This window comes from Candoia aspera, chromosome 1 (assembly GCF_035149785.1).
Source record: "Candoia aspera isolate rCanAsp1 chromosome 1, rCanAsp1.hap2, whole genome shotgun sequence".
Lineage (NCBI taxonomy): Eukaryota > Metazoa > Chordata > Lepidosauria > Squamata > Boidae > Candoia > Candoia aspera.
Genome location: NC_086153.1, coordinates 279,613,186 through 279,640,515, shown reverse-complemented (window position 1 = coordinate 279,640,515; position 27,330 = coordinate 279,613,186). Strand labels below are relative to the sequence as shown.

Sequence of the window (27,330 nt, the reverse complement as noted above, 5' to 3'; positions counted from 1 at the left end):
GTTCAATATATAGTGTGCACGTTGCTTTTTCATTTGTACCTCTTACATCAATCCTGAAAGCAATAGGGTGAAATGAACTTAAGAACCTAGCATCTCTAGGAGATTCAAGCACTCTGTATTGCTTTTATTTCTTGCTGAAAAGATGTTTAAAGATCCCCTTCCGTTTCTTTGGTCCAGATCTCACTGCAGCCTCAAGATTGTCTAAGTTGTTTGTTATGCTCACCATGGGCTCAGCTCTGCCCCCTGAAAAAAATGATTAGCACTGGATGAGAAAGGCTCATTCAGAAACTGAAGATAATAGAAATTGTATATAAAATAAAATAGACTGATTTATTTTAACATAGGTATCTTACAAAACCTGTATGGTGAACCATGCAATTAAAAACTGCTGACAATTTAATTCTACACATCATGACCTTTCTGCTGAGTGACATGATTGTAGTTCAATAGTAGAAGGTATATTTTGCATTAATGAATCTTAAGCTAAAATTTATTGGTTGTAAGCCACCCAGAGTTGTTTTAGATGGGTGGCTTTATACAGTAAATGGAAAGAAGAAAGAAAGAAAGAAAGAAAGAAAGAAAGAAAGAAAGAAAGAAAGAAAGAAAGAAAGAAAGAAAGAAAGAAAGAAAAGAAAAGAAAAGAAAAGGAGAAAAGAAGAAGAAAGCCAGTGCATCTACTTTTCCTAAACGGAGTTTTGAAGAAACTGCTTTATACCAAGTCTAAGCATTGGCTTATCTAGCTCAGAACTGCCAACTTATGGTCCTCCTGATGTTGGACTCTATCTGTTAAACCAGGAGCAATGCCAATGTTCAGTTATAGTCAAAAACTATTTTAGAGCAATGCTTGCTTGTACTGAATGGTAGAGGTGCTCCAAATTCTTAGAAGGGAGTCTTTTCCAGCACCATCTGGAGGTCCTATCCTCTTGTATCATAGGAACGTATGGCACATTGTGTGAAGTTATCATTGAACCTTCACTTGAAAAAAGAATCCACAATCAATGGGTAACCCTCCAGAGGCAGACTGGTATAGTGTTAGAATATTGGACTAGGCGGGGAAGACCTCATTCATATTTCTAATCAGCCACAAAGATTTCTGGGTGACCAGTTAATGCATAACTCCTCACTTTCATTACAATATTTTATAATAGGGGAAATGATGAAAACTAAAAATAAGAAGCCAAATGCTTTTAATCTTTTACAGGTAGTCCTTGCTTAACGACCACAATTGGGACTGGAACTTAGGTCACTAAGTGATGAAATTGTTAAGTGATTCCAGACCTGATTTTATGACCATTTTGCAGTGGTCGTTAAGCAAATTACCACAGTTAAATGAATCACATGGTCGTTAAGCATGTCATGTGGTTCCCTATTGATTTCGCATATTAGAAGCTGGCTGGGAAGGTCAAAAATGCTGATCACATGACTGTGGGATGCTGCAACTGTTGTAAACGCACAACGGTTGCCAAGCACCTGAATCGGGATCATGTGACCACAGGGACATTGTGACAGTTGTAAGTGCAAGGAACAGTCGTAAGTTGGTTTTTTCAGCGTTGTCATAACTCCGGATGGTTGCTAAACAAACAGTCATTAAGCAAGGACTACCTACTGTATATACAATCCATAAATGGCCTATTCTGATCCCAAACTCAGATCTACACATGCATCACAGAGGAAACTATGAGCTTTTATTCTAAACTGGTATGAATATATTTTTGTGCCCTCTGTGTTATTCTGGTCAGTGATTAAAAGCAAACTGAACTGTCATCAAAAGATTAGAATAAGTTAAAAAAAACCACCAAAACACAGCATGCCTTTGTTTCTGTTTTATGAAAGTTTCAGCATCTCTATATGAGAATTCTGTATTATTTCATTAACTATATCTTAAGGAAAGGGAAAAACGATGCTGCACTATTACCAGGTTCTTTGGAATTCTGAGCAACGGTTTTGCTGTAACTTTGCATCAGTACTTCTGATTCAGCATAACTTCCAGTAGGCCTTTCTTCTTGATTAACTTTGAAGGAAGGAGTTTTCCTGTTACCAAGCAGGATTAACAGAATTAATTAATTAGTTAATTAAAATGGATTTATATGGCCATTCATCTCACAAATGTGAATCTAGGCAGCAATTAGTTTTCCTTTACTGAATATGTAAATAAGGATTTAAATTTAAAATACATAAATACAATGTTACTTATTCTGCCTTTAGCTATAAGTATTTTCATGGTAGTTAACATCAAGAAATAAAAATACGTCCAACCACCTAGCAAAACAATAAGAAAATAAAAATTTGACAGCTTTTCATCTTTTCTTGTTTCTTCCTTTCTTAATCTGAAATGTCTACTAATGTACGTTCAGCCAAGCTGTACTAGATAGAAAAAGTGCTGTTGTTTTAGTGCTGCAACACAAGTACTGTTCTCCTCAAAGTTCAAGGCTATCATGGTTGATATTTTAATGTTGTTGAGCACATTGAAAAAATAAACAATAGTTTATTTGGATTTTTTGAAGGATACAAACTTCATATATTAAAACAAATATAATCAGATGTACAGAAATCCGTGCATACCTCAGAAGGAGACCTTTGCTAGACGGTTTAGAAGTTCTAGCTGCGGAGATCCGAGATTTTATCTGAGGTTTCACCACATTTGCACTGACTAAAAATTCCTTCTGATTGCTGTGATCTTGAAGAATCCATGCAAGAAATCATAGGAATAAAAGAAAAAAAAATACTGCTATGGATAATCTAAGAAGATAGCATTAATGATCCTCTTTTGCCCAATACTCTGTCTCTGTCCCTTTTTTCATAAGGGCTCTCTGGACAAACTGAGATACTTCCCACCCTAGGGGAGGGGAAATACTCCTTAGACTGCATCAAGTTACCCAAGTTACTCCATAATGCTCGCATCCAATCCTCCATTAACTCTTGAGAAGATGCTGCAAGGTAGTATTCTGCTCCATCACTTGTTCTGTAAACCATATGTTGAGGAAGGACTTAATTGATTTATTTGATATATTGATATACTTTCACAAGAAAATATGTATAGAAACAAATCAACCAAAAGCCCCATTCTTTTTATTACACAAGTAACATTAGTAACCCAGAAAACAAATACAAGCTCTAGTTTTTGCAGTTCAGTAAAGCCAAAGAGATCTCATCCACTGATCTCAGATAAATTACTTACCCTAATTCCTAAATAAAATTGGCAGCTTAATTCAGACCCAAGGCACTCTCCCTCTTCTTGTTAAATGCAACAATGTTTTAGTGAATTCTAGTCTAGTGAACAGATAGAGGAATTTATTTTTCAGGATGAATGATAGGGACAGATGATAGTAACTCAATCTTTGCATACTGAGGAAATTCCTTTTGCCATTGAATGCAAGATTTATAGAGCTGGAATGTGCAATGCTGGGGACCTCTTACTCCTCTGATCTTGAGAAGTGTCATATTTTTCTTTCACATTCTGTGGGCACTTTGATTTGCAGTTGGATTCTTATGGCGTAAATGGCAGCATTCAGTTCTACAGAATCATTCTGATCTAAGCAATACTTAGCTTACCAAAATGAAAGCGTTGCATTTGATTCTAATTAACAGTGATCTATTTTACCTTAAGCCGAAGGCATATTTTTTCCCGGAGTAGTTTGTTAGCCTCTCACACCTGGCTCCAGCTATGCTAAGTGATAAGTCAGGAGGCATTTTCTAAGAAAGGAAAAAGAGAAGACATAATAAGCAAGACTTTCTACCCCATCCTTTTGATTCCATATCCTTTAGAGCAGTGATTTTCAAACTCTGAAATTACATAGACACTTCTCAATAAAAATGTGTGCAATGGGAAATAGGCATTTTGGAGGCAGGGCCTGTCCATCCCAATCTATCCTCTTTTGTGATGCACAGTGGCAAGAGAATGCTCATTCATTGTAGGGGACTTTGTCAGTAGGTGAACTGAGCCTTAGCAATTTTGGCTAGTACCTCAAAGGACCTGACTGTGCTGCCTGAAATACTATGCCATGGAAACTCCTGCAACCTATTTTTCTCAAAATGTAACTTTCAAAATCTTTGTTCTAGAATATATGGCAATGTCATAATTTGCTGCATTGTTCCATAAAAATTGCCAAGGACCATGATGACAATCAATCAATCAATCTATAGATCTATTTTAAATTTGATCCAGAAATATTTTAAACAAGTATTTTGCTGATGATACTGACCAGCGGTTTTGATTTTTTTTAATGTGAATTTCTGAAGCTTGGTGTTAGAAAACAGTCATTTACCAAACTGCATGTTTTAACTAGCCATCATACAAAAGACTATTTCGTCTACCAAGTAGAGTCCCATTATTCAACATATCTTTAAAAAAAGGGATGGAGGAAGATTTTCATGGGACTGTAATGCATTTTTAAGAACTAAATGATTATAAAATAGAGTACCTGAATTACTTCCTTCTCATCATTATAGAAGTCAAGTTTTTGTCTTCCAAGTTGAACATAAAAGGTGTTCCAATCCCTTGCCTTTGGCGACAAATAATATAAAATGAAATCAACAATTTCCAAACTGTACAGGGATCAATCTCATAGTTATTTAAAATTATTTGTCCACTAATGGCTTGCTTCCACTCTGATTTTCAGTTATATAATGTACAATGAAGCATGTCTTCCTGTCCTGAGGCCACAGACATTCTTCATCTGTAATTAGGGCATGCCGCTTTCTCTCTCTGTATATATGCATCCATGCACATAAATATACACCGTACCCAGAATATCCCTGGTGAGGGGTAAGCTTTATAACTGCCCTGATCTCAGTGATCCTGCTCCAGAATGCTTCTTCCTTATTACTATTGGCAAAATTCTTGTCCCATGCTGTTGTTTCCCCCCATTTTTTGTGCTCTCGAGTCAGCATTGACTACTGGCAACTGCTTGGACAAGTCCCTGCAGTTTTCTTGGCAAGGTTTTTCAGAAGTGGTTTGCCATTGCCTCCTTCCTAGGGCTGAGAGAGTGCGACTGGCCCAAGGTCACCCAGCTGGCTTGGTGCCTAAGGCAGGACTAGAACTTATGGTCTCCTGGTTTCTGGCCTGGTGCCTTAACCACTACACCAAACTGGCTCTCTTGTTTCCCTGCTTCCCTTAATAACAAGGAAGCAGCAATTTAGGGAAAAGTAGGCAGGGGTGTCTGGGACTCCACAGGTGTAAAACTAACTTTGAAGGGCCCCATGTGGACCTTTGAGCCAAGAGAGACCCACCTGTGATCTAATGAAGTTTACATAGTCAGTTCTCTCTCTTCTCAAACAAAACTCTTGGTGGTAGGAAAACTGGGTTAAGTTTTGTAAACTAAATATTAATGATCCTTGTGAGAGTTCAGCTTTTCCATAAATTAAGATATTGACAAATATTAATATAAATGGAAATGGAACATTTAAAGGGCTAGAATAAATATGATGGGAAAAAAGGAGAGAAAAAAATCTCTGAAAGAGAGAAATGTATGACAAGGAAAACATCAATCCTTGGATTGTACCCAGAATTCTCCTTGATTTAGCTTTTTCAGATAAATTCATATAAAAAAGGAAAATACAATTAGTTTAATATAATCTCAGGTTGATCATGTCCCACCTTAACTTTTCTTCCATATCATGCAGGTATTCTATTTACACATACCTCTTCCCTTCTCAAAAGGACCTGGTCACTCTTTTCTAGAAAACCTTCCATGATGTATTGATTTGCAGAAATCTGAAATGCATAAGGTTCTTACAAGTAATTTAATCTGGTGTAATTTAATCTAGTGTGATGAAAGCTTGAATACAATAGTTCATTCATAATTCTATTTCCACAATAATATGAAGAAAAAAAATGCCACACCCACAATGTACACTTGGAAGGTAGAGTGGGAGGAGATGGAACTAAGAGTTTATTAGGAAATATAAAATCTGTAGATAATTAAGTATCCAGTCCTCATATTCATCTTGGAAATATTAATCTTTATGTACTGGAATCATGAAGACTGAATTACTGAAGCAATCCTACATACTAGAGGCCACTGACTGGGCAGATGGCCATTATCCTCATAGTGATTTATAAAGTTTTATTGGGCCATCCAACTAATCTAACCATTCTTCTGTCAAAGTCAGAGTAATGAGGATACGTTATATTTTGCCTCACTGATGGTTGGGTGATACTAGAAGATACCATAAATCAAAAAGAAGGGAAATGGCAGATTTCTAGCATTAAGGAGGAAGGAATTATATGTTCAAAGAAAAAGATGTGCTTTCTGTCATGAAAAGCAGATGATAATTGTTGCCTTTTTCTATCATATGCTGAAATGACAGGTTGATTTTGGTCTCATTCATCCTGATCTTGTGAGTTTGTGCATGTATGCATGTCTTTTTCTCTCTGTGTACATGTGTATAAATATGCTGTAAAGCACTGGATCTGAATGCAAAAAGGTGCCTTCAGAGCCTCAAGGGACATCTGCAGTTCCTTAAAGCAGCTCTACCTCTTTTTCAGGAAAAGATGTCTTTGGTTTAAGAAGTTGCACAGGGATGCTGTATACATGTCCCTGTGCAGTGTTTTGCTGCTGAATCTGAAGCACTGCATATATATACTTAGTTGATGCTCTCACCTTTGTACAAATATGATTGATCCTAATAAACAATGTTGCTTATGGAGATTTTAGAATGTTTCTGATGGAACTTTGAGGATTACTGTGTTTTATATTCAATTTGGAAAATCTCTAATTTACTCTGGGGGCAGCAGTTTTCTCTAGTGGTCAGCAAATATAAAATTACTATGAGCAATTTCAGACTACCAACCATTCTGCAAGCAGAACATCCCAGGCAATTAGCTTCTCTTGACCTATTCAGTTTCCCACTGAAAAACGTATTCCCCACGACCACTACGAAGTAAAGTACAGTAAATTGAATGCATCTGATCTCCTATCATGGTGGCCTGCTTCTTGGCATGACTTTTCATTCAGGCCTGGTGCTTTATCATTAAACTAGGGATGGATACCTAGGAGATGGATAGTAGGGCAAATCACATGTACTGACAATGGCTGCATAGAATGCCTCAGGCCAATCATCAGAGCAAATGAAGCTACTTTTGCAGCATCTGTCAGTGATGCCAAGAAAGGTCTCCTTATGTGAAAAAAATCTCATGCAGCCCCAGAAAAATGGCCCCAAAGATAAAAGAAGGGACAAAGAAATGCTCAATCTGTTTTGTGAGTGGATTGGAATCTATGACTGGTAATGCCCCATGCTTCTCTTTCCTTGAAAAGGCAAAGAATAAAAGTAAACTATTTTGTGTAAGGTTAGAATCAAATATAAGTAAATATTGGGTTTTGAATATTGAGAGCTCAACCATTATCACTGCAGTCCTAGATGAAACTTAAAACCTGCAATTCCAAGAATGCTAAGAATTTGAGAAATGTCAACTTTTGGAAGGGGAAGCAGTTTATTTTAGTCTGAGTCTCTTTCTCTTCTCTTAATATGAAGCAGCTTTTTTATGGCAGTGACTTACTTTTTCCTTATCCTTCACCCCATTTTTGATGGCTGAAGGCTATTCATGGCCAAATTATGTAACCAAATTACATAATTGAGGTGCTAAGATCAGAATTTTTGCCTTGGGTTTTTTCCCTTCTGTTTCGGGGTGTGTGGGGGGAATAAGTATCAACGTACCTGATTTTTTTTCCCCCTGAAAATTGGCAGGAAATTGTGCTTCATTAATAGATTGCAGCTGAAATTCAGTGATACAGTCTTGGAGAACACTGATCCATACAAACGAAAGAAATCTAAGATTGCAAAACTTTGTTCACAATTGGCAGTACTTTTGGTTGTTCTGAACAAAGGTATCACCTGATTATGAATTTTGGAATGCTTCTTATGATTCAGCATTGATTATTTTATATAAAAATAAATAATGAAATCAATGTTCAGTCAACAAAAGGTAACACAAAAATTACTGACAACTTACTTGGGAAGCAGTTTCTGATCCTTCTGGTGATAAATCCGAGTGCAGAAAGGTTTGGGAAATGTCAGGTGATCCTTTACCATCCACAGTTTTTACTTCATTAGTTTCAGACTCAGAGGTGGAAGTTTCACAAATGTTTTTCACATCTGATGGATTAAAATCACTAGTGTGTGACTGCAAAAGTCCAATATCAGATTGCTGGATTTTCAAGTCTGAGGTCAGTGAAGGGAGCAAAGCATTCTCAGTTTCTGGCATGGAATTCTGTAAGCCAAGCACTCTTGGTTCCGGAGAATCACTTATATAATCAGAGCTTGTCAACAGGTCTTCTTCAGGACTTAATTGGTGCAAATTCTCTTTGGAGTTTTGGGTAGGAGAGACATTAAGGGGACCTCTTAAGCTGGGAATTGAGGACCTAAGTGCTGATTGCTGAGTTTTCTTTGGCTCAAGCATTGTGGTTCTTCTATCTGAATGTCGCCTTCTTAGTGAGGGGACTTTGATCAATTTTGTCATTTGCTCATTCTCTTCTATAGTCATTTGTTTCAGTAGCTTCAATTCTCTCTGAAAGGAACAATTGTTTGGAATGAGTGAAAGGAGACACAGAAGACTGCTCCTGCTTTCTATCAAAAATCTATTATTAGTATATGAAATTTGCAAGTTTCCTGCCACTCTGTCAAATGATATTTAGGCTTCTGCACATAGAATTATCCATTCCTTGCATAGATGTTTATATGAATAAGGAAGGTTTCATTCCTGTATGTAAGTTTGTTGCCAATGTCCCACATAGTTTCTATACCACCAGAAAACCACATCTGAGTCTGAACATTAAAGTTGCATGCCTGTCCTCCCTCCCATTGTGAAAGAAAAGAACATGCAGTTTGGTAGCAGCTCCACTGATTCACTATGTTGTCTCTATTGTCATTTCTTTGGCTGTAACTTACACCAGTAGCCACTGGCAAGCATATGAAGGACCATATACTTCAAAGGGGTAGATCACACAAAACTCCCTTCAAAAATACACACATCCATATCCGTCACACTATTCCCTTTCTGTAATGGGCTGAAACTTTCAGAGTAAGTGATTTTATGCAAAAGGAAGCAAAGAGTGAAAAATAGTGGGTAAAAGAAATTAAAAGTGAGAAATAAGAGAAAAGGAAATCTAATTAAACAACTGTTTATTCCACCCCCATTTACTACAGTACATGACTCCATACTTCCAGTCCTTGCCAACCATCCTTGTTTCCACCACAACCAGGTAGTGAATGATATGTTGTCTTTTATTCTGAACTACTCATTTGTCTCTTACTGAAGATCCCATCAGCTCTATCCAACCATGACTTTCTCAATCTTCCCCTTCCTCTTGACTCAACCTGTTCTCTCAAATATTTGCTTTGCAATTTGATCTTCATCCATTCTTTCTATATTAGCAATGTTATTTCACGTTCCTCACTCTCTTTTGTATTTAATCTATGCTCACATGTCACCCATTGATCCTTGACCTTATCTCTTCTTGTTTTCCTACACACCTTAAGGATGTGTTGCATTCAACTTACTTTAATGTTTCTCCTGATGCAACTGACTCTCAATTATATATAACAAAGTAGGCAGAAACACTCTTATGCACAACCATTTTTGCTTCTTTTGACAAATATTCATTCCTAACAGACCACATACTGCTGGCCATAGATTGGGAAGTAGAAGAAGTCATGGAGGCTACAGAGGGAATAAGTCTAACCACACCAGAGTACTCTACTACCTTGAAAAATAATGCAGTTTAAAAAAACCAAAGAAATTTAAAAGCATTCTCAGAATGATGTAGAAAAACATTCTTCTTTCCCGGAGGAAGAAAACTTTTGGAAAATTGGCCGAGAGGCTTTGGTAAATGTAGTGCTTTTGTAGATGACCTTCTGTGATAGCTATTTCACAGGAGAAGCAAAAATCAAGTAAGAATGCCGAAAGCTGGGATTTAAGAGAGGAAAAGAATCAGGGCAGGACGTCAATCCATTCCTCAGCTGCCATTGTCTCAATCTGTTTTTCTCAGCAAGATCACATCCATGGAACAACAGGCTCCTTCACGCATCCATCAAAAGCAGCACTTCTGGCTCTGGCCCTGACAGCCATAGACTGCAAAGAAAAGTCTGCACAGACCGAGAGATCTCTACTTACCTAGACATTTCCTTGTAGACGTCCATACTGGAAATGAGAATGTTGGAGGAGGTAATACTCTGTAGTTTTCAGAGTGGGGCAAAAGACACTGGTCTATCCAGGAACAGCAGAGTGCACATGTGCAAGACACTTGAGAAAAAAAAAACTAAAAACACTCCCCCATCATTTCTGTGCTTTAAATCTACCTGGTTAGGAGGCTGTTCTTTTCTTTTTTAAACAATTGGGCTATTACTGCATGTAGTAGTCCATAAATAATCATAAAATGGCCAAGCATAATGTAAAAAAACCAGGTTTGGGTCAAGTGAATTGCTACCTTGTTATTAAGTTCAACTATAAAACCACATGGGTTTGGGAAAGATGATGAAAGGTATTTATATACTGTACTGTCTGCCCCCAGCATACCTTCCTTGACGTTTAACACAGTACCTTTGTCTTTCTATTCAGCTGTGCAAACTTCTCTTCTTGGGCCTCCAGCATTTTTTCAAAGTCTTGATTTTTCTTTAACAGGTGTTTAACTTCAGACACAGAATTCTAGGGAAGCAAGCCCATAAAGACAATCATTTAATATGGAAAGGCCATGGGGAAAAAAAAACAGAGAGAAAAGAACAGAGTAGGGGGAGAGAAATGGAAGAAATGGAGGCATGTCCAACTTGGCTGTGAGGAGTGGCTATGAAGCTTTCCAGCTAATGAAGCACAGATGACTTATTCCATTTCTTCATTAATGAGGTTATATGGTGAATGTGAATGCTGGGAAGGCCACAAGATTTGGGTCTTTATCTTTTCCACATGAAAAAAAGATTTAATTTTGAAGGAACAGTTTGTTTAGGGGAAGGGTGGGGTGGCAATATTCATTGGCTCAGCAGCATGCAGTGATTGTATCAATTTCACTAGATTGCATCAATTTCACTAGCATGCAGTGATTGCATCAATTTCACTAGATTGCATCAATTTCACTAGAAATTGATTGCACCAATTTCACTAGAAATTGATTGCACCAATTTCCACCCAGCCAGCATTGATTTCAGCGGGAGTTTCCCCCCCCTCCTGATGGCAACATTGGTGCATACATAGAAGGTCAGCTTTGCTGTCACTGGGGCTGGGGAGGGAATTCTTTCAGTTTTATACAATTAAGCCATAAGCCTATGTCACGTGGGTCTATTTTCAGGAAGACTCACTGGATGAATTTGAGCCAGTCATTCTGCTTCAGCCCTGCTACCTCACAGAGTTGTCGAGGGCAAAATGAAGGAAAATTCTTGCAAAAGCCACTTTGAATTCCTGAAGGAAAGACAGGCTATAAATCTAACACACAACCTCCTCCGTCCTGTGGGGCTTTTGGAGAATGGGAAGTGTGGCAGCCAGGAAAACTACAGAATGATGGAAAGATGTGTAACAGAAAGTAACAGCAGCCATAGCACTCTTCCTCATTTCCACCAGTAAAGACAGCTTATAAACTATCAAGAGAAATTCAGAAGAAATTTCCCAGTATTCTGGGAAAAAGGGAAAAAGATAGAAGTAGGTGAATAAAATGTTCGAGAAATGACACATTAGTTTTGGGACAGGACTGATTTTAGCATTTTGCATTATGCTATGCTTGCTTACCCCATAATCTGTATCTGAAAGAAAACTCTCCTTGGCTGTCAACCAGGCTTCAGCAAAGTCCAGCTCCCTTTTCAGTAATTGGATCTCCCAGTTTTCCTCATACAAACCCTTCTTCATGTCCCAGAATTCCCTCACTTTTTGCATTAGCTCCAATAGCTCAGAGAGTTCCTCTTCAATCTAGAGAAACAAATTCCCATATTGAAACTGAACGAGTGGAATAAAAATACAGAAAACCATTTCATTTCTCATTTAGCTGAGTTGCGTTTGTGACCTCTTCCTAGAAAGTCTCTTGAGCTATTTTGCTTTGGGGAATTCAGTCCTAAATTATGCATAGCAGTGGAATGACCAATCTGTTCTTGGAGACTGCAATTACTTCTAATTTTTTATCTTGAGAAATGCAAACAGAATGGTTTCCCAAAAAATTTTGCCCAGCAAAATTCATACTTAGCAACAGGATCTATTAACAATTTCTACCCCCCTTGATTTTCAGTTCTTCTTACAAATCATACATAAGGCAAGCTGAGTATCATTATAAAGGTCAGCGTATGAAGCTATTCAGATATCATGACCATGGGGAACTTTTCAAATAAATCCTGTTCTCTTCTTCCCACTTCTTCATAGACTCTTAAGGATCACATGCTGGGTTTAGCTCTGGAGGACCTTGAGCCTGACCAGGTTTTTTGGATCAAGTTGCAATTTTATTCTCTCCCTATGCTGTTTGTGCTTTTTTTAGATCACAAGATCAATTGATTTATTTTGAAACCTTATCTAGGTGCCTTATGCCACCCATGTTTTAACAACACGCCCCCCCCCAATCACTCTGAAGAGAATGTAAGACAAGTGAGTCTTGCAATTGAAAAGAGAATTAAACTGGAATCTCCTAAGTCATTTGTACATCCATACCACAAATGCAAGTGCAATAATTAGTTGTTTGTTGAAGTCAGTTCAGAAACATGGTTCAGAGTAATTTTTAAAGAAGTGAAACAAGTTAAATTAACTACCTCAGCATTTCCCATCCTTTAGATGTGTTGGGACTACAATTTCCAGAATTTTCAGCTAATATTTTTGGAGTTTCAGTTCCAACATATCTGGACAGTGTCAGATTAGGGAAGGCTGGCTTTACCATTCAGAGTAATTTTTCTTGTGGAAAAAAATGATACAAAATTTTCATGCAAGTACATCTCCAAGAATGACTGCTTATGTGATTGAGGTGTAGAATTAAGATTAATTGTAGGGTGAGTTAAACCCAATTAAAATGATTGCTTAGTATCCTAGTTAGTTGGATTGTTACCCACAATTTTCCAATTTAAACAAACTGGGAATCTTTGCTGGTAGGTAGGTAGGTAGGTAGGAAGGAAAAGCTACATATGCACCAAAAGGCCCATTCATATTTCATTTTACAAAGTATAAGCATGGACATGTAGTTTCTGGAAGTTTAGGATAAGGAAAGCTTGAAACCTGGTTCTTGCTGACTTTTGGTGGTGGGGCATCACAGTTTGCCAGTTTTCAAGGGAAGTTATGAGGTCCTCAGTTTCAAAACTGTATTTTTATTTGTTTAACAGATTGCACTATAAGAAAGTTAGAGAAGCAAGGCTCAAATGTTCTGCAGCCTCTCTGAAAGAATAGGCAGTCCCTCTCCGGACAAGCCCTGTAAGAAAATTAGGGAGAGAATACCAGCTCCAACTAGAAAGTGAGGCAACTGCAAACTTTTTAGTAAAGGTAAGTGCATAGGATTTGTAACTGTTTAGGGTTTGCTCAGGAAACAAGTGCAGGGCAAAAGTGTTTGAAAAAAAAGATAGGTACTTTTTCAAGCAGATAGGTAGCAATCCACATACATGCTAATGCTTATTCTGCCCTAGCACATTCTAAGAAGTGCTTTGGCATCTCACTGACCAGTATCCTATTCCATTAGTTTCATTTGGGTTCAGCAAGGATCTTGATGGCATGCTCCTAATTTTTTCTTGCCCTCAGGCCATGGCTGCTTTCTGAACCCAGTTGTGAAGGCTGGTGTGTTTGTATATTAAGTGCTGAAATGAAACATGCAAACTTTCCTGCGTTGATGCAAGAAGAATCCTAGATTTGACCATGTACCAGTCTTGCCTTAGCTCCTTAGCTCCTAGAGCCCTCCCCGTGTGTGTGTGTGTGTGTGTATGTGTATGTGATACTAACAGTAATTTATGCTATCCTATTTACCAGTGCAAGCATGATGGGGTTGCAAGAAGGCAGTTCATAGTTCACTCAGTCCAATGGCCTAATTCCAGTGAATTCATTAACTGATTCAATTCATTTAAAACATTTAAAGTTCATTCCCATGTAGTTCTAGGCATCTCACAACAACAGTAAAAATGTAGAAATTTAAAATAACAGAAGCAAACAGATTAACCATATTATGTGTATACTCTGAAGCTTCACAATATGCTATAGCTGCTATTTCAAGCTAATTGCTTTCTTTAATCAGTGTCTTACTTCCATGCACATAAAGTGTCCTTCCTTCACCAGATTATTTCCGATTTGCTCCAAATCTTCATATTTCAACCACTGCTTGTCTATGTCACGCTTGTATTCCTCGTGGCGTTTAATAAGCAATTCAGCCCCCAGAAGATCATTTGCTAACTCCTCTGAGACGATCAGGGAATGCATCTCTCTTGTCCAGGCTCTGCAGAAATCCCAGAAATTAAAAAAAAGGGGATTATTGCCTTATTAGGTACATGGGGCACATGGTAATTAATTAATCCATATATATCTCAAAGTGTTAAATACATTTTGCATGTATTATAACCAAAAATATAGATATGGGTACAGAATATCCAAAAGTGTTTAAAATTTGCTGTAACAAGGTTCCATCTGCACCTCCCCCCAGCTTTAATATTACAAAAGGAAGCTCCCCTTTCTATCAGGCTAATTCATACATACATCAGCTCTCTGCAGTCATTAAAGTAGATTTGGACTTGTTCAGCCTGCTGCAACTTCAGCTTTCTTTCCACAGATATCCTGTCTAGTTTCTCCCAGCACTCACTGAGCTCAGAAAGTCTGTTCATCATGTTCTCTCTGGGTAAAGGGTAGAGGCGACCCAGATGCCAGGCCTCTCCTCTAATCCTTTCCAGCTCTTTTGCGATGGCCGCTAGTTCCCTCTGAAATACACAAAGGAAAACTAACTAACTTGGAATATTCAAGGCACAGTTATTGCTTCTTTCCCATAGGGCTTCATATCCTTTCACTAGGCTGAATGAGATGGATCTGAATCACCTTTTCCTCCTGGTCATTAATACAGTCTCAAACAATGTGAAGAAGGGAACCAATGGAGCAAGAGAGAAAGTCAGAGACAGAACAGCGAAACAACCAATGTGAGAAGGCATCCATGGATCAGCTGATAGATGGGAAGGGGCTTCTGGGAAATGTAGAAGCCGCCATCACAGGTTTGGACAATACTTGCCTGCTCCCCTACCTACATTAGGAAAGCAAAATGGTGGACATTTTTCCCACCAGCAGGAACTCTACCAATCACTTTCTTTAACATGTCCCAAATTAAACTTGTTAGGACAACAGCACTCGCTGACTGTGTTACCAAGGGAGAATAGAGATCATCTGTCAGGACAAAGCAAACTGCCCACTCAAGGACTTGAAGAAGACTTGGCTGCGAGGAACAGTCCTAATTCTCTCTGATATTTTTATTTTAATAGACTGTTACACTCTGTTTTTACTTGTTTTTATTATGTTGTTTACTCTTGTTACTCTCTTACTTTTGTTCTATTGTGGAATGATTTAATAGTTTTTTTAAAATCAAATATCTCTCACAAGAAGCATACGAAATACAATAAACAAACAAACAAACACACAAACAAACAAACAAATAAATAAATAAAGGGTTAAGTGTTCCCTGTGTAGATTGTTATCAAGAGTTTATAGTAATAGAGCAACCAAGGGAACTTCTTTAAGGCTGTGAACAATAATCTCATCATTGGAGCTTCTGCAGACTGAAATGTCAGATCTTTTGGCTATATCTATAATGTCAGTTTTTTCAAGGTAGCTGTTTCAACTGACCTCCACTCCTTCATGTTGGCTAAGGAGGGTCTGAACTCCAGGCAGGTCATAACCATAATCATCTCTGGCCACAACAGCCTCTTTCTCCTGCATCCAACCTTTCAGGTCATCCACATCACGATCATATTGATGAATTTGACGAGCTGCTCTGAGATTCTGATGAAGGGAAAAATGTATCAGTAAGACTTGTCTCTAACCAACCAGTTAAAAATGCTCATGAAGTACAGTGGACACAAGTCAGGGATACTGATTCACATTGCTATAGTATCACACTTTGTGTAATATACATTACATTTTAAATATCTGATGAATTTCAGCTACCTCTGCTTCATATTTTAAAGGAAAATGCTGTGGTTGCTTGACACAGCCAGGACCCGTCAACAAATCTCATCCTAATAGTACAGGATCACACAGAGGGAAGTCTTGCTTCTACCAATCACTATGTGCAGTTGCACATGTAACAGCAGGGATTCAATTATATGGATCAGCTTTTTGCTTATATATAGTGATTCATTAAATATAATCAACAATTCTCTATCATAATAGCAGTGCTTTAATGCAGGAGTGGGCCACTTTGTGGCAACAGAGGCCACATTTCAAAAAGTTTTCTCTGTAAGGGCAGAGCAGTGATGTGATAACTGGAGAGTCAGGGCTAACATTTTTCACATTTGGAGGTTTGGGGAAGACAAGAAGGTCAAAACTTGCATAAAGCCTATTAAAAACTCAACACATTTTATTTCATATTACTGTGTAATAGACAGAGCCAATTGGGTGTGGTAGTTAAGGCATTGGGCTAGAAACCAGGAGACTGTGAGTTCTAGTCCCACCTTGGGCACGAATCCAGCTGGGTGACCTTGAGCCAGTCACTCTCTCTCAGCCCTAGGAAGGAGGCAATGGCAAACCACTTCTGAAAAACCTTGCCAGGAAAACTGCAGAGACTTGTCCAGGCAGTCTCCAAGAATCGGACACAATGGAACAGATAAAAAAAGGAAACTGTGTAATATGAAAACTCAAAACCACTCTGCCAAACTTGGGTGGTCTAATTTTTAAAAATGACAAAAAGGGCTGGGGTGGTATGTGACACATAAGCCATACATTGCTCATTCATGTTCTAATGAGCTTGTCTGGATATCAGGAAGCTCACCTCTGCTCTTGTCTGGACAGCTTGCTGCAATCTCTCCCATCTGTCATGAATATCCTGGGTCTTTTTCTGGATGTGGCTTACTTGACTATGACACCCAGTTCTAAGATGGGATGCTAAATTATTTATCTGGAGGACCTTGGCATGGCCTAGAGATTCTATCTCTTTCATAAAATCTTCAAATTTTTTCTCTAGAACCTGTAGAATTGACAAAGAAATAAAAGTCTGAGTTATTCAGAATCTTGAATACCTACAAAATCCTTTTATTTCTTGATATTAGTCTTGAGATAATATCAAAAAAACAGTGAACAGTGTTTGGAAAGTCACTCAGCATTTTTCAGAAAGTGTGCACTTTGGTTACTGCTATCTTCAAAACCTTTGCACAATTAAATGGTGAAAAAATGTGCATGTATCTGATGTCTTTGCATTTATTGAGAGTTTGGTACAAATTTATTAAAAATCTGGTTCTTCCAGTCTTGTTCCTTAGTATTATTAACAACTGATAGTAATAAACATACAGTATGTCAACCACTACTATCTGTAGCCAGTCTCTCACCTAACTTTTAATAACCAAGAATCAGGAACTATAAAATAGCCTAGTTAAGGCATTCCAAGGACTACATCTGTTTTACCTCCAAATCCTCCAAATCCTGACCATAGTTATCAGATTCAGCCATATTCTGTTTGCTCAATAGCCAAGCATCCACCAATTGGGTTTCCCTCTCAAATTGATGAAGTTGAGATTGCTCCTGCAAACCTTTCATTTGTTTCTCTGCTTGTTCCTGGAGAGACAGGTACTGTTCTAAAACAACCTGAAGTTTCGGCAGGAGGGTTGAACTATTGAGAGAGAGAGAGGAAGAGAGAGAGAGAAAGCACTTTAGAAAATATGATAAAATAGATAAATCAGAAGTGATATTTGTAGTAATCAAACTGTCTTCTGTATGAAACTTGCATGTTCTTAAAACAGTGTTTCTCAACCTTGGCAACTTTAAGACGGCAACTAACAACGACAACACCACCAAACCTCCTACGTGTGGAATTTGAAATTTTGATTATCAAAGAATTCAACTCCCAGAATTCCCCACATCTTAAAGTTGCCAAGGTTGAAAACACTGTTTTAAGAACATGCAAGTTTCATACAGAAGACAGTTGGATTAAAATAACTAACATGGATTCTGAAACAAACAAACAAACAAGAAGCCTCAGTAGGATGTTCTGAATGCAGAACAAATAGAAAGAAGAGATAATAAAGTTGTTTCTTTTGTTAGGGTTGATTGGCATTTTGTTGACAGCCTGCAACCACCAGAAATATCCACAAACGTAAGGCTTCATGTTCAGAAATCTGAACCAGAACAACATGTAGCTATTTTTTTTTCCATTATTGCAATATATTACAAAAAGTAAAAAAGTGAAATTGCTTATGAGGAATTTATGTCATTCAGAAATGACAGAATACAGTGATATGAAAATCCTAACACGCCTTGTTATTCCCAGCTGTTTATGTGCATACATGGATACTTAAGTGTACAAAAATTCCAACTACAAAGGGGTTCCCATTCACTTTGCTAACAATGGCTTAATCAAGTATGCAAATATGCAAAGTTGTTAAAGGATAAAGAGCCCCATAGTTCTGTTCTACCCCAAGTGCTTCTGCATGTCACTCCAGCCTTTTTTATCTGTTTTCCCATGCCTTGTATCATTTGCCCATTCATATTAATGACTCCGACCACTCACTTCACAGCCACTTAAATCCTCAAATCCTCTGGGGAATAGCCAGCCCTAGAAGCAACCTGAACTTACTAGCCTTCCTGGGATACTCCATTATTAAGAAGTGCTTGCTAGGCATCAGAAACTGTCTGCAACTGGCTAAGCTGTAACTTCTTTTCTGTTTTCTTCCTTGCCATTTGACCATCTCTGACCATCTCCCCATCTGATGCAACCAGCAGCTGCCATGGATAAGAGGATCTGTATTAGTATCTGTACCTACATGTCAGTGAATACCTTTCCTGTTGATCTTCCTGAAACACAATAAAACTTACAGGGACGTTAAGAAAACCAGTTAAGTAAGATTTCAGGTCCATATTAGATAAAATCAGACAACGCTCATTTGAAATTTATCAACTCAATCAAATAGCAACAGGGCTATTCTTAGAGTTTTACAATTCATACGTTTGTGGCAGAGCAAATTTATATGATTCAAGTAGCACAAATGTTTGCACGCAGAAGGGGCTGTACGAAGTAACGTCTGAAGAAGTCTTGAAAATAAGAGACTGTTTTACTAGTTGATTCTCCGCTAGAACGTTTCCAGAAACCTACCTCTCTGGGTTGTTACTGTTCAAGAGGTAGTCTCCTGTTTCCTTCAGCTTCTCAATTCGGGATTTAAATCCCTCTAGGTCAAGCTTGGTAGCTTCCATTTTACGCAGCAGTGCTTGAGTTGATTCTTCATTTCTCCCATAATCTGAGGTTTCTAGCAGAAGTTCTTTTTCTGCCATCCAGGATTCCACTTCCAAAAGCTGAAAGAAATGCACTGATGATGGGACTTGCATGTGAAACAGATTCTTATTTACAATCTGCTGAAACAGAACTATATTCAACAGAGACCTAGCAAACTAGGCATGCTTTCAACTAGAGATATGTGGATGAATGTAAATCCTATCCATGCCATTACAGCATATATATGTGTTTTAGTCCATTTTGTCAACTATAGTTTTTTTTTAAAATGCAAACTATGCAATTGTTGTACATAACTTTCCCAAAAGGAAAGGAGAGCTTGAAGAATATTAGATTAAGGATACTTGCTGTTTAATGGCATTGCTAGTTCAAAGGTATTATGCAATTATTCCATCTTTTACTCCATTACAGAATTGGAGGTGGAAGGAAGAAAGAGGTAGAATAAAGGCAGGAAAAGATGGAAGAGTTACATATGGAAGATGCTGACTAGATTCCTCATAAAATTCCATGGAAGAAGAAGGGTAACTGCAGGAAAAAAGCCCTGCATCATGCTGCTTCAGATGAGACTTCCTTAGAACATTTCAGGAAGATAAGTTTAATTCCCCTCCCCCCATTCCAGAAATCTGATCCAAATTGTTCTAAGAGAAGGAAAAAATTAGGAAAAACAGTCATGGATCTCCTACAGTACAGTACTTTGGCCTTCAAAGAGTCAGACTTTTCCAAAAAGAGAAAACATTATATTAGCTCAAGTCTTTAATTATATAACTTGAAAATAGCAGGATTTAATTTCATAATAGCTAGGCAATAATATCCATTCAGACTCTAATGATGCATTTACCAAATTAATAGAAAACATCTGATCCTTCACATATGTGTATCTGAACACAGAGACAAGCAAGCAGGGGTTTGCTCACAACCAAATGGCTTCCCTGGTTTTGTCTGTCTATATAGCTACCCACCAACCTATGGAAAGATGCCCCTGAGTTACAAGGACCCCCCTGGAATAACATAGATGGGGTGGGGAGCGGGGCAGAAGAGAAGCACTGCACCAGGATAAAGAAATCTGGTCAGTCAGTTCAGCTGAGTTGGTTGGCCTGAATGGGCAAGAACAGGCTTCAACTCAACCTTAGGAATTCTAAGAGGCTCTGGGTTTTCAAACTGCTCAGATCCAGTGATTTTCCATCTCCAGCAGCGTCCTTCTTGGCAAAACAGGGATAGTACCATGGATCCAAATGGTAGAAATTGAAAACGGCTTTCCATCACTACTTTACCTCACTGAGGAAATGCTGGGCTTCATGAGATTGTACAAGCCGCTGTCTTCTTTCCTGAGCGTCACCCTTCAGATTTTCAAAGGAAATTATCAATTCCTTCACTTGTTCCATGATTGTCCTGGAAGCAACCTGTTTTTCCTTCACCAGCTTCTGCCCAGAGCTGATCACTGCAGTAGTTAAGGCATCATGGCTGTTAATCTCATTCTCTAAATTCTGGAAAATACAAGATAAGAGACAGACAAGTTTGAAAAATGTAAGGATTTTCTCCATATATTTCTCTACCTCATGTTCTCTTCTTTTTTAAATGCTTGCTGGACTTTTCTATTTAACAGACTGTGATTCTATGTTTTTATTTTGCCAAGCTACGGCACACCACTTTTAGATTTTGCTAACAAATTTAAATGGTTAAATGCTTTGATTTAATGTCTATGGTTATTTAAGGTAAAGGTAAAGGTTTCCCTTGACGTAAAGTCCAGTCGTGTCCGACTCTAGGGGGCGGTGCTCATCTCCGTTTCAAAGCCTTGGAGCCGGCGTTGTCCATAGGACACTTCTGGGTCATGTGGCCAGCATGACTCACGGAATGCCGTTACCTTCCCGCCGAAGCGGTACCAATTAATCTACTCACATTTGCATGTTTTCGAACTGCTTGGTGTGCAGGAGCTGGGACGAGCAACGGGAGCTCACCCCGCCGCGCGGTTTCGAACCGCCGACCTTCCGATCGACAGCTCAGCGGTTTAACCCGCAGCGCCACCGCGTCCCACTAAATGGTTATTTAGTAGGGTTTTTAACTTATATTTTTTAATCTAATTCTATTAGCCTGCCAAAACATGATAAATTAGAAATCATATCAAAATGCTAAATAAATAACAGCAGGAATAATATTTTGATCAATCAGCATTATGATATATGGTTCTATAGGGTAAAGAACTGGGAAAGTTAGCATATGCATACTATCATTAGAACGGAAGCTTTTATTTATTCATTCATTCAATTTTTGATGCCACCCAATTCCAACTTACTCTGGATTCAGAGAGATTCATGCATCATTATAGGTCAACCTTCTTAAGCCAGGTACCTTCCAGATGTGTTAGAACCAGAAATCTCAATATTCCCGCCAGACTGGTGTTTGAGTATCCTGGGACTTGTATCTCTACACCAGTATTTTTCCACCTTGGCAACCTGAAGACGTGCAGACTTCAACTCAGAATTTCCTAGCCAGCATGCTGGCTAGAAAATTCTGTGCATTGAAGTCCACACGTCTTCAAGTTGCCAAGGTGGAGAAACACTGCTTTACACATTCAGATGGCACCAGGAGGGAGAAAGTGGTGCTAAGTCATAAGGCAGCTTCTTTGGGCTTGGTTTGGCAGCATATATGAACACATGGAGGAATATGTGAGCACAGCCTTTGTGGCTTGTAAGCAATGATATATTGTGGCTTGTAAGCAATGGTGTATAGCATAGCATTACCTTTAATACAAGGCTACTGTGGATATATAAAGAAAGAGTGGTTAAACAAGTTATGAGCCTAACAGTGAAGAAATGTTTGCTTCAACTATCACCTATGCTCCTTACTTTCAGACAAGCTGAGGAAGTTACAAGGAAGAGTCACTGCCTCTTCTAGGGTCTTGTTTACTTACACCAACCAGGTGAGAAGGCTGGGGAGTAGCGATTTTTATTTTTACCATGGATTTTCCCCTGATTTTCCACCCATTAGTCACAATGAGAGGAAATTTCTTTGTATCTTTCTGGCACATAGCTATGAAGATTGGGCTCCTTTAGAAGCTGTGCTGGAAGCCCATACCCCTTCAGTGTTGAGGAAGTATGTAAAGACATCTCCCTTTGCTGAACCTTTAATTTAGTATTTTTTTTTATTGCTTTTAACCTGTATTTTTAGATTTTTTATGTTCACTTTTTGTTTTAAATTTGCATAGACACTTTGCATGCTTGCAAGAAGAGAATGACAGGGATAAAATAAAATGAAAATTAAATTAACATTTTAAAAAAAGGCTGGTGTAGCCTATCAACAGCCTCCCCTATGCAGTATCAAGGTGGGCAGACAACTGCCGTTTTCCCTATGCAGAGTTTACTGCATAGTCTACTCACCTGAGTGCAATAAAAGTCTCCACTTTGATGGAGCCTCTTTAATGGCTGAGTTCTCCAGTACCAACAGGGAATGGTGGAGAGGAATTAACACATCCTCGTTTGTTCCTCTAGCTATCAACTTAAAGAGGTTAGGAACAAGCTCTGCCTTCTTAATTAAAAAAGGACATCTTTTAAAAATACAAAACTGCTCTGGGACCTTTAGATGGAGATTTAGATTGTGTTGTTGTTGTTGTTTACACCATCACAGAAACTAGTCAATCAACATTATAGGCTTCTTTTTTCAGAACATATTTTTTCAAGGAAAAGATACATTTGAGAGTAGTACCATAGGATTGTTTATGGATCCACAGGAAAGAAATAAAGTTTAAATTCTTATTTTAAGGATAAGAGAAATATATTACACAGTCTCCCTGGAGGACTATTCATTTTATGCCTAGAACTGAAGTCACAAGGCTGTTTTGCCAATTACAAGAAAGCAGTAATACTTTAAGTATGAATGAAGCATGGCTGCCTTAATTTCATGCTTCTAGGAAACGTATGAATAAAACTCTATTTCCACAGAAGCCCACATAAAAGCTGGCAGAGAGAAAAAGAATGAGAAATCTTTGGGGTAAGGGCTTCTTTGGGCAGTCATAACAAAGTTGTTTTCATAGCCTGAGATGCCAAATTCTTCTGTGGGTAGAATTTTATTTTTTTATTATAGAACCTTATGATTAGGGACCCCAATTCTAATACTGATTTTGAATTGCTGATTGATGTCTTGCAAATTATATAGTAGTTATGCTGTTCCGTGATGTAAGTTTTTAATGTTTGTTGCTGTTATTGCTTATACTCTTTTTGCTGTCAATTTTAATTTGTATTAATTATATTGCTGTGTACCACTTAGCATCATTATGTTGACTGAGGTGGCTTAAAATTGATTAAACAAACAAATAAATAAAATTGACATTATTTTAAATTATGGATCCAAGAGGCTGACTTGGTTTTTTATTTCCGTATTACCATCTTTAACTTTTTCAATAAAGAAAATACCAGATGCAATGCAGATAATGTAATATACTTTTGTATTCAGATAAGAGGCACTGCCATATTTCTTGATGGCTCGAATAATAGCACAGAAGAAGTGGCAGTGGTGTTTCATGTTGCAGAAGATTATTCTTCCTCTAGAACAGTGCTTCTCAACCTCACTGGCTGGAGAATTCTGGGAGCTGAAGTTTACATATTTTAAAGTTGCTGAGGTTGAGAAACACTGCTCAGGAAGAAGCAATTGTTCATTTAATTCATTTTGCAGTGATGTGGAAGTGTGAAAAACATGAAAGTTTCTGAAGAGCAGAAAGTGAGCTTGTAGGCCTTGTGGTGGAGCTAGCTAAAATAAATAAAAATAAATTTTAAAAAGCAATGGAAGAAGTGACAAAGCATTTCTCGCACACTTTTCACTGCTCTGTCACTCCAGCTACTTTACCTGGTGCTTTTCCTGTAGTCTCTGAACAGTTGCCAGAGACTGGCCATAGTCTCTTGAAGATGCCAGAGGGAGCTTCTCATGAATCCAGGTCAACTCCTCATTGACATCCTGGAGGAACTGGTACTGCAATACATTGGCTTCCAAACACTGCCGCCTTTCCTGGAGTGGCTCCCTAAAGCTTTTGTATCTAGAGATTCAAAATGAAGCTGTGGGTTTGATTGTTTTTAATTAAGAAAGATTATGGACTAATATGCATTGACTGTTATAATTAAAAACACCAGGCTGATAAAGAGAAAGGAAGAGTGATAACAGTATTAAAGGTGAAAATTAGAATACTTAGAAGGGAAGGGAGACCAGGGAAAACTGCACCTGTGTACCACCTGGTCCACTCTTATCTCTATCTCATCCGCCAGAAAATATTTCTCCTGCTGGAGTTCTTGCACTGTGTCAATCATATTTTGGAACTGGTCCTTGTGGGCAGCAAAGCTGGCTTCCAATTCTTCCTGTTTCTTTAGGAGATCATTCAGAATCAGTAGATTATTGCTGCTTTCTGGTGTTTTCATCTCACTGTCTAGATCTTCCAACCATTTATCAGCATTATCTACAATACGTAGAAATTGCAGAGCCTAAAGCCAGAGGGAAAAAGTCCATAAAAAATCATGACATTTAAACACTGCTGCTGCTGCTGCTACTAGTAGTATCCTTTGTGGATTGATCAGCTCTGTCTCTACAAGAGCCTTTCACAAGCATACACATAAACACAATTCATTTATTCTAGTTGTTTTGCTTTTCATTAACTGTAAATTAGTTAGCCAGCCAGGTCAATTTCTAGAATTACTGCAGCTAGCTCTAAAGGCTTGGGTTCCTTCCTGTTTTGTTTTACCTTGTAGGCATCCAGAAATTTTCTTTTCTTTTCCTCACAGTTTTCTAGCAACTCATCCCAAAGCTCATCTATTTCCTGGAATCTAGACTGGAGGACATCAGAAGCATAATGTCTTTCATGGAGCATTTTCTCTCCTTCCTGCAATACAAACACTCAAAATCATCTTTTGATGGCTTAGCTTTCTATATGGTGTCTTAAAGCAGCCACACCTTCCAACAATCTTATAATTATAATCAAATTCAAGTTATTTTTTATTTCTGCTTAAGATAAGACTGCAGATCATTTGCTCAGCTAAGATACTTCCAGAAGCACCTCTTCAGAAAGTCTCATCCTTTGAAATGTACTGAAGCAGGGCAGGCTTCAAAAATTATTTGGAATGCATAGGAAAAAGGATGCAGCACCTCCTTAAAGAAGATGCATCTTTTGTCAGACTTTTGTACAAGCCTGAATGAGAAGGTAGCTAGTTTTATGCATCAGCTCATTAAAGCAGCCATATATTTTAACATCCTTTTATTTTTTTTATTTTTTAATGTATTTATTGACTATTTTTAACTGTTGTACACCACCCAGAGTTGCTTGCTGTGAGATGGGCGGCTATATAAATTGGTTTAATAAATAAATAATAGATAAATATATGTAATGAAACTCCTTAAAGCAGCCATTTTCTGTGTGCAGACAACATAGCTGCTTTAAAGAGGTACTGTGCTCATACTCATATGTGTACTGAAGTATCTCTTCTGAATTAGTTTTGAATAATTATAATCCATAATACAATATAATATATTTATCATATTTCTTCCCCGCCCATCTCATATTACAACAACTCTATATAATCCAATTAGGTATGTACTTACAGCTTTGATTCTGTTGAGATGACTTCTATTAGCCACAATCTCTGCCTGGAAAGTCTGGTGCTTTTGCAGTTTAGTCTGAAGATTACTTAGATCTCTCCAACTCTCATCAAGGGCAATACTGTTTTTTTCACTCATCCAGGCAGCTATCTTTGGATAGAAAAACACCACTGTCAGATCAATGATCAGATTCAGTCCCCAGGGATTCCAGGAACTGGAAAGGTCTCCCATCTGAAATCCTGAAAGAACTGCAGCAAGTCAACCAGGAACAAGCAATTTGATCTCTTCCTACATGCTTTGGACTATACTACTATACCACAATCTGTTCTTGTTGGCTTTGTTGTTTAGGGCTTATGGCATTTGTTGACTATTGGAGGTTTTCAAATGTCTTTTTCTGATATGAAAATATTCATGTATATATGTATGTATGTATGTATGTATGTATCCTCTATCTTTCTACATTACAAAATGTAGTTTCTCATAATATCTCAAGAAATTAAATGTAACATATTATACCTCAAAAGAATCATGCAGAAATTTTTGTAGTAGCCACGACTCCTCCAGCAGACGCCTGCGAACTAAAGTGATTTCCAGAAGTTTTTCCTTTCTAGGAAGAATAAATACTACTGGTGATATAAGGCAACACCGATTGTTAAACTACTTTTCATTTCAGAAGTGATACAAACACAAGCTTAATCTTTTTGCCAGAGTAGTGGCAGGAAAATGCAAAAAGTATGAGGAAATGAAGCAGCAAAAGCCACAGCAGAGTTGGTCCTCCAAATGAGCACATCACATCAATCTTATCCTCTTTCCAAAGCCAGTAGGTGGATGGAGAATCACGGTATTCTCCCGGGCTTTTATTTGAAGCACAAGATAATGCAGTTAATGAGTGGCAAGTCATAAAAAAAATCCATTAACAGAGGAGGAGGCAGGGTGGTTAAACCATATAGGATATTAGAGGTGAAACTGGAGAAAAAGTTTGAACAGTACCTTTTCAAAACAGCCTGGCACTTAGTCATTATATTTTCAGAATCATAATGCTGACTGTCCTTCAGCTGGTGTGCAAAGAAAGCTATTGTATCCATCTTCTCCAGATGGGTTTTCAAGTCTTTTTCAAATTGCATGTGCTTTTGCTGCAGACTCTCCACACTGGATACTGAATCCTGAATCAATTGATACAAGTTAATAATATGGAAAGCTGCCTTCGTCTAGAACAGATCATTTGTTTATCTAACCCATTCTTTCCCAAACTCCAGATGAGTAGATTTCAGCTTCCAAAATGTCTCAGCCAGGATGGCAATTGATAAGAATTCTGGGAGTTGGTTGGCATTTGAAGAATGTCCAGGTTGGGAAGAGTTGATCTAATGCAATATGATTATTCAGTCTCCTCATCTCCATTAGAAGAGTTGTTTGTAAA

At 38.0% G+C, this 27,330-nt stretch overlaps 1 protein-coding gene across 1 annotated transcript in view; it reads right to left on the bottom strand.

The window, feature by feature from the left end:
* Nucleotides 1-1,883: 1,883 nt before the first annotated feature.
* SPTBN5 (spectrin beta, non-erythrocytic 5) overlaps nucleotides 1,884-27,330 on the bottom strand; it is a 112,741-nt gene continuing 87,294 nt past the window's right edge. The window contains exons 48-68 of the mRNA XM_063318382.1: nucleotides 26,904-27,076; nucleotides 26,430-26,520; nucleotides 25,917-26,063; nucleotides 25,063-25,200; nucleotides 24,549-24,805; nucleotides 24,180-24,366; nucleotides 20,615-20,827; nucleotides 19,209-19,405; nucleotides 17,525-17,729; nucleotides 16,896-17,090; nucleotides 15,752-15,907; nucleotides 14,624-14,841; nucleotides 14,177-14,366; nucleotides 11,711-11,887; nucleotides 10,538-10,642; nucleotides 7,952-8,506; nucleotides 5,636-5,713; nucleotides 4,422-4,502; nucleotides 3,602-3,693; nucleotides 2,563-2,962; nucleotides 1,884-2,031 (exon numbers count right to left, since the gene is read on the bottom strand). Coding sequence (XP_063174452.1) covers nucleotides 2,740-2,962; nucleotides 3,602-3,693; nucleotides 4,422-4,502; nucleotides 5,636-5,713; nucleotides 7,952-8,506; nucleotides 10,538-10,642; nucleotides 11,711-11,887; nucleotides 14,177-14,366; nucleotides 14,624-14,841; nucleotides 15,752-15,907; nucleotides 16,896-17,090; nucleotides 17,525-17,729; nucleotides 19,209-19,405; nucleotides 20,615-20,827; nucleotides 24,180-24,366; nucleotides 24,549-24,805; nucleotides 25,063-25,200; nucleotides 25,917-26,063; nucleotides 26,430-26,520; nucleotides 26,904-27,076 — 3,678 coding nt within the window. The 3' untranslated portion in view covers nucleotides 1,884-2,031; nucleotides 2,563-2,739. The remainder of the gene's footprint in view (nucleotides 2,032-2,562; nucleotides 2,963-3,601; nucleotides 3,694-4,421; nucleotides 4,503-5,635; nucleotides 5,714-7,951; nucleotides 8,507-10,537; nucleotides 10,643-11,710; nucleotides 11,888-14,176; nucleotides 14,367-14,623; nucleotides 14,842-15,751; nucleotides 15,908-16,895; nucleotides 17,091-17,524; nucleotides 17,730-19,208; nucleotides 19,406-20,614; nucleotides 20,828-24,179; nucleotides 24,367-24,548; nucleotides 24,806-25,062; nucleotides 25,201-25,916; nucleotides 26,064-26,429; nucleotides 26,521-26,903; nucleotides 27,077-27,330) is intronic.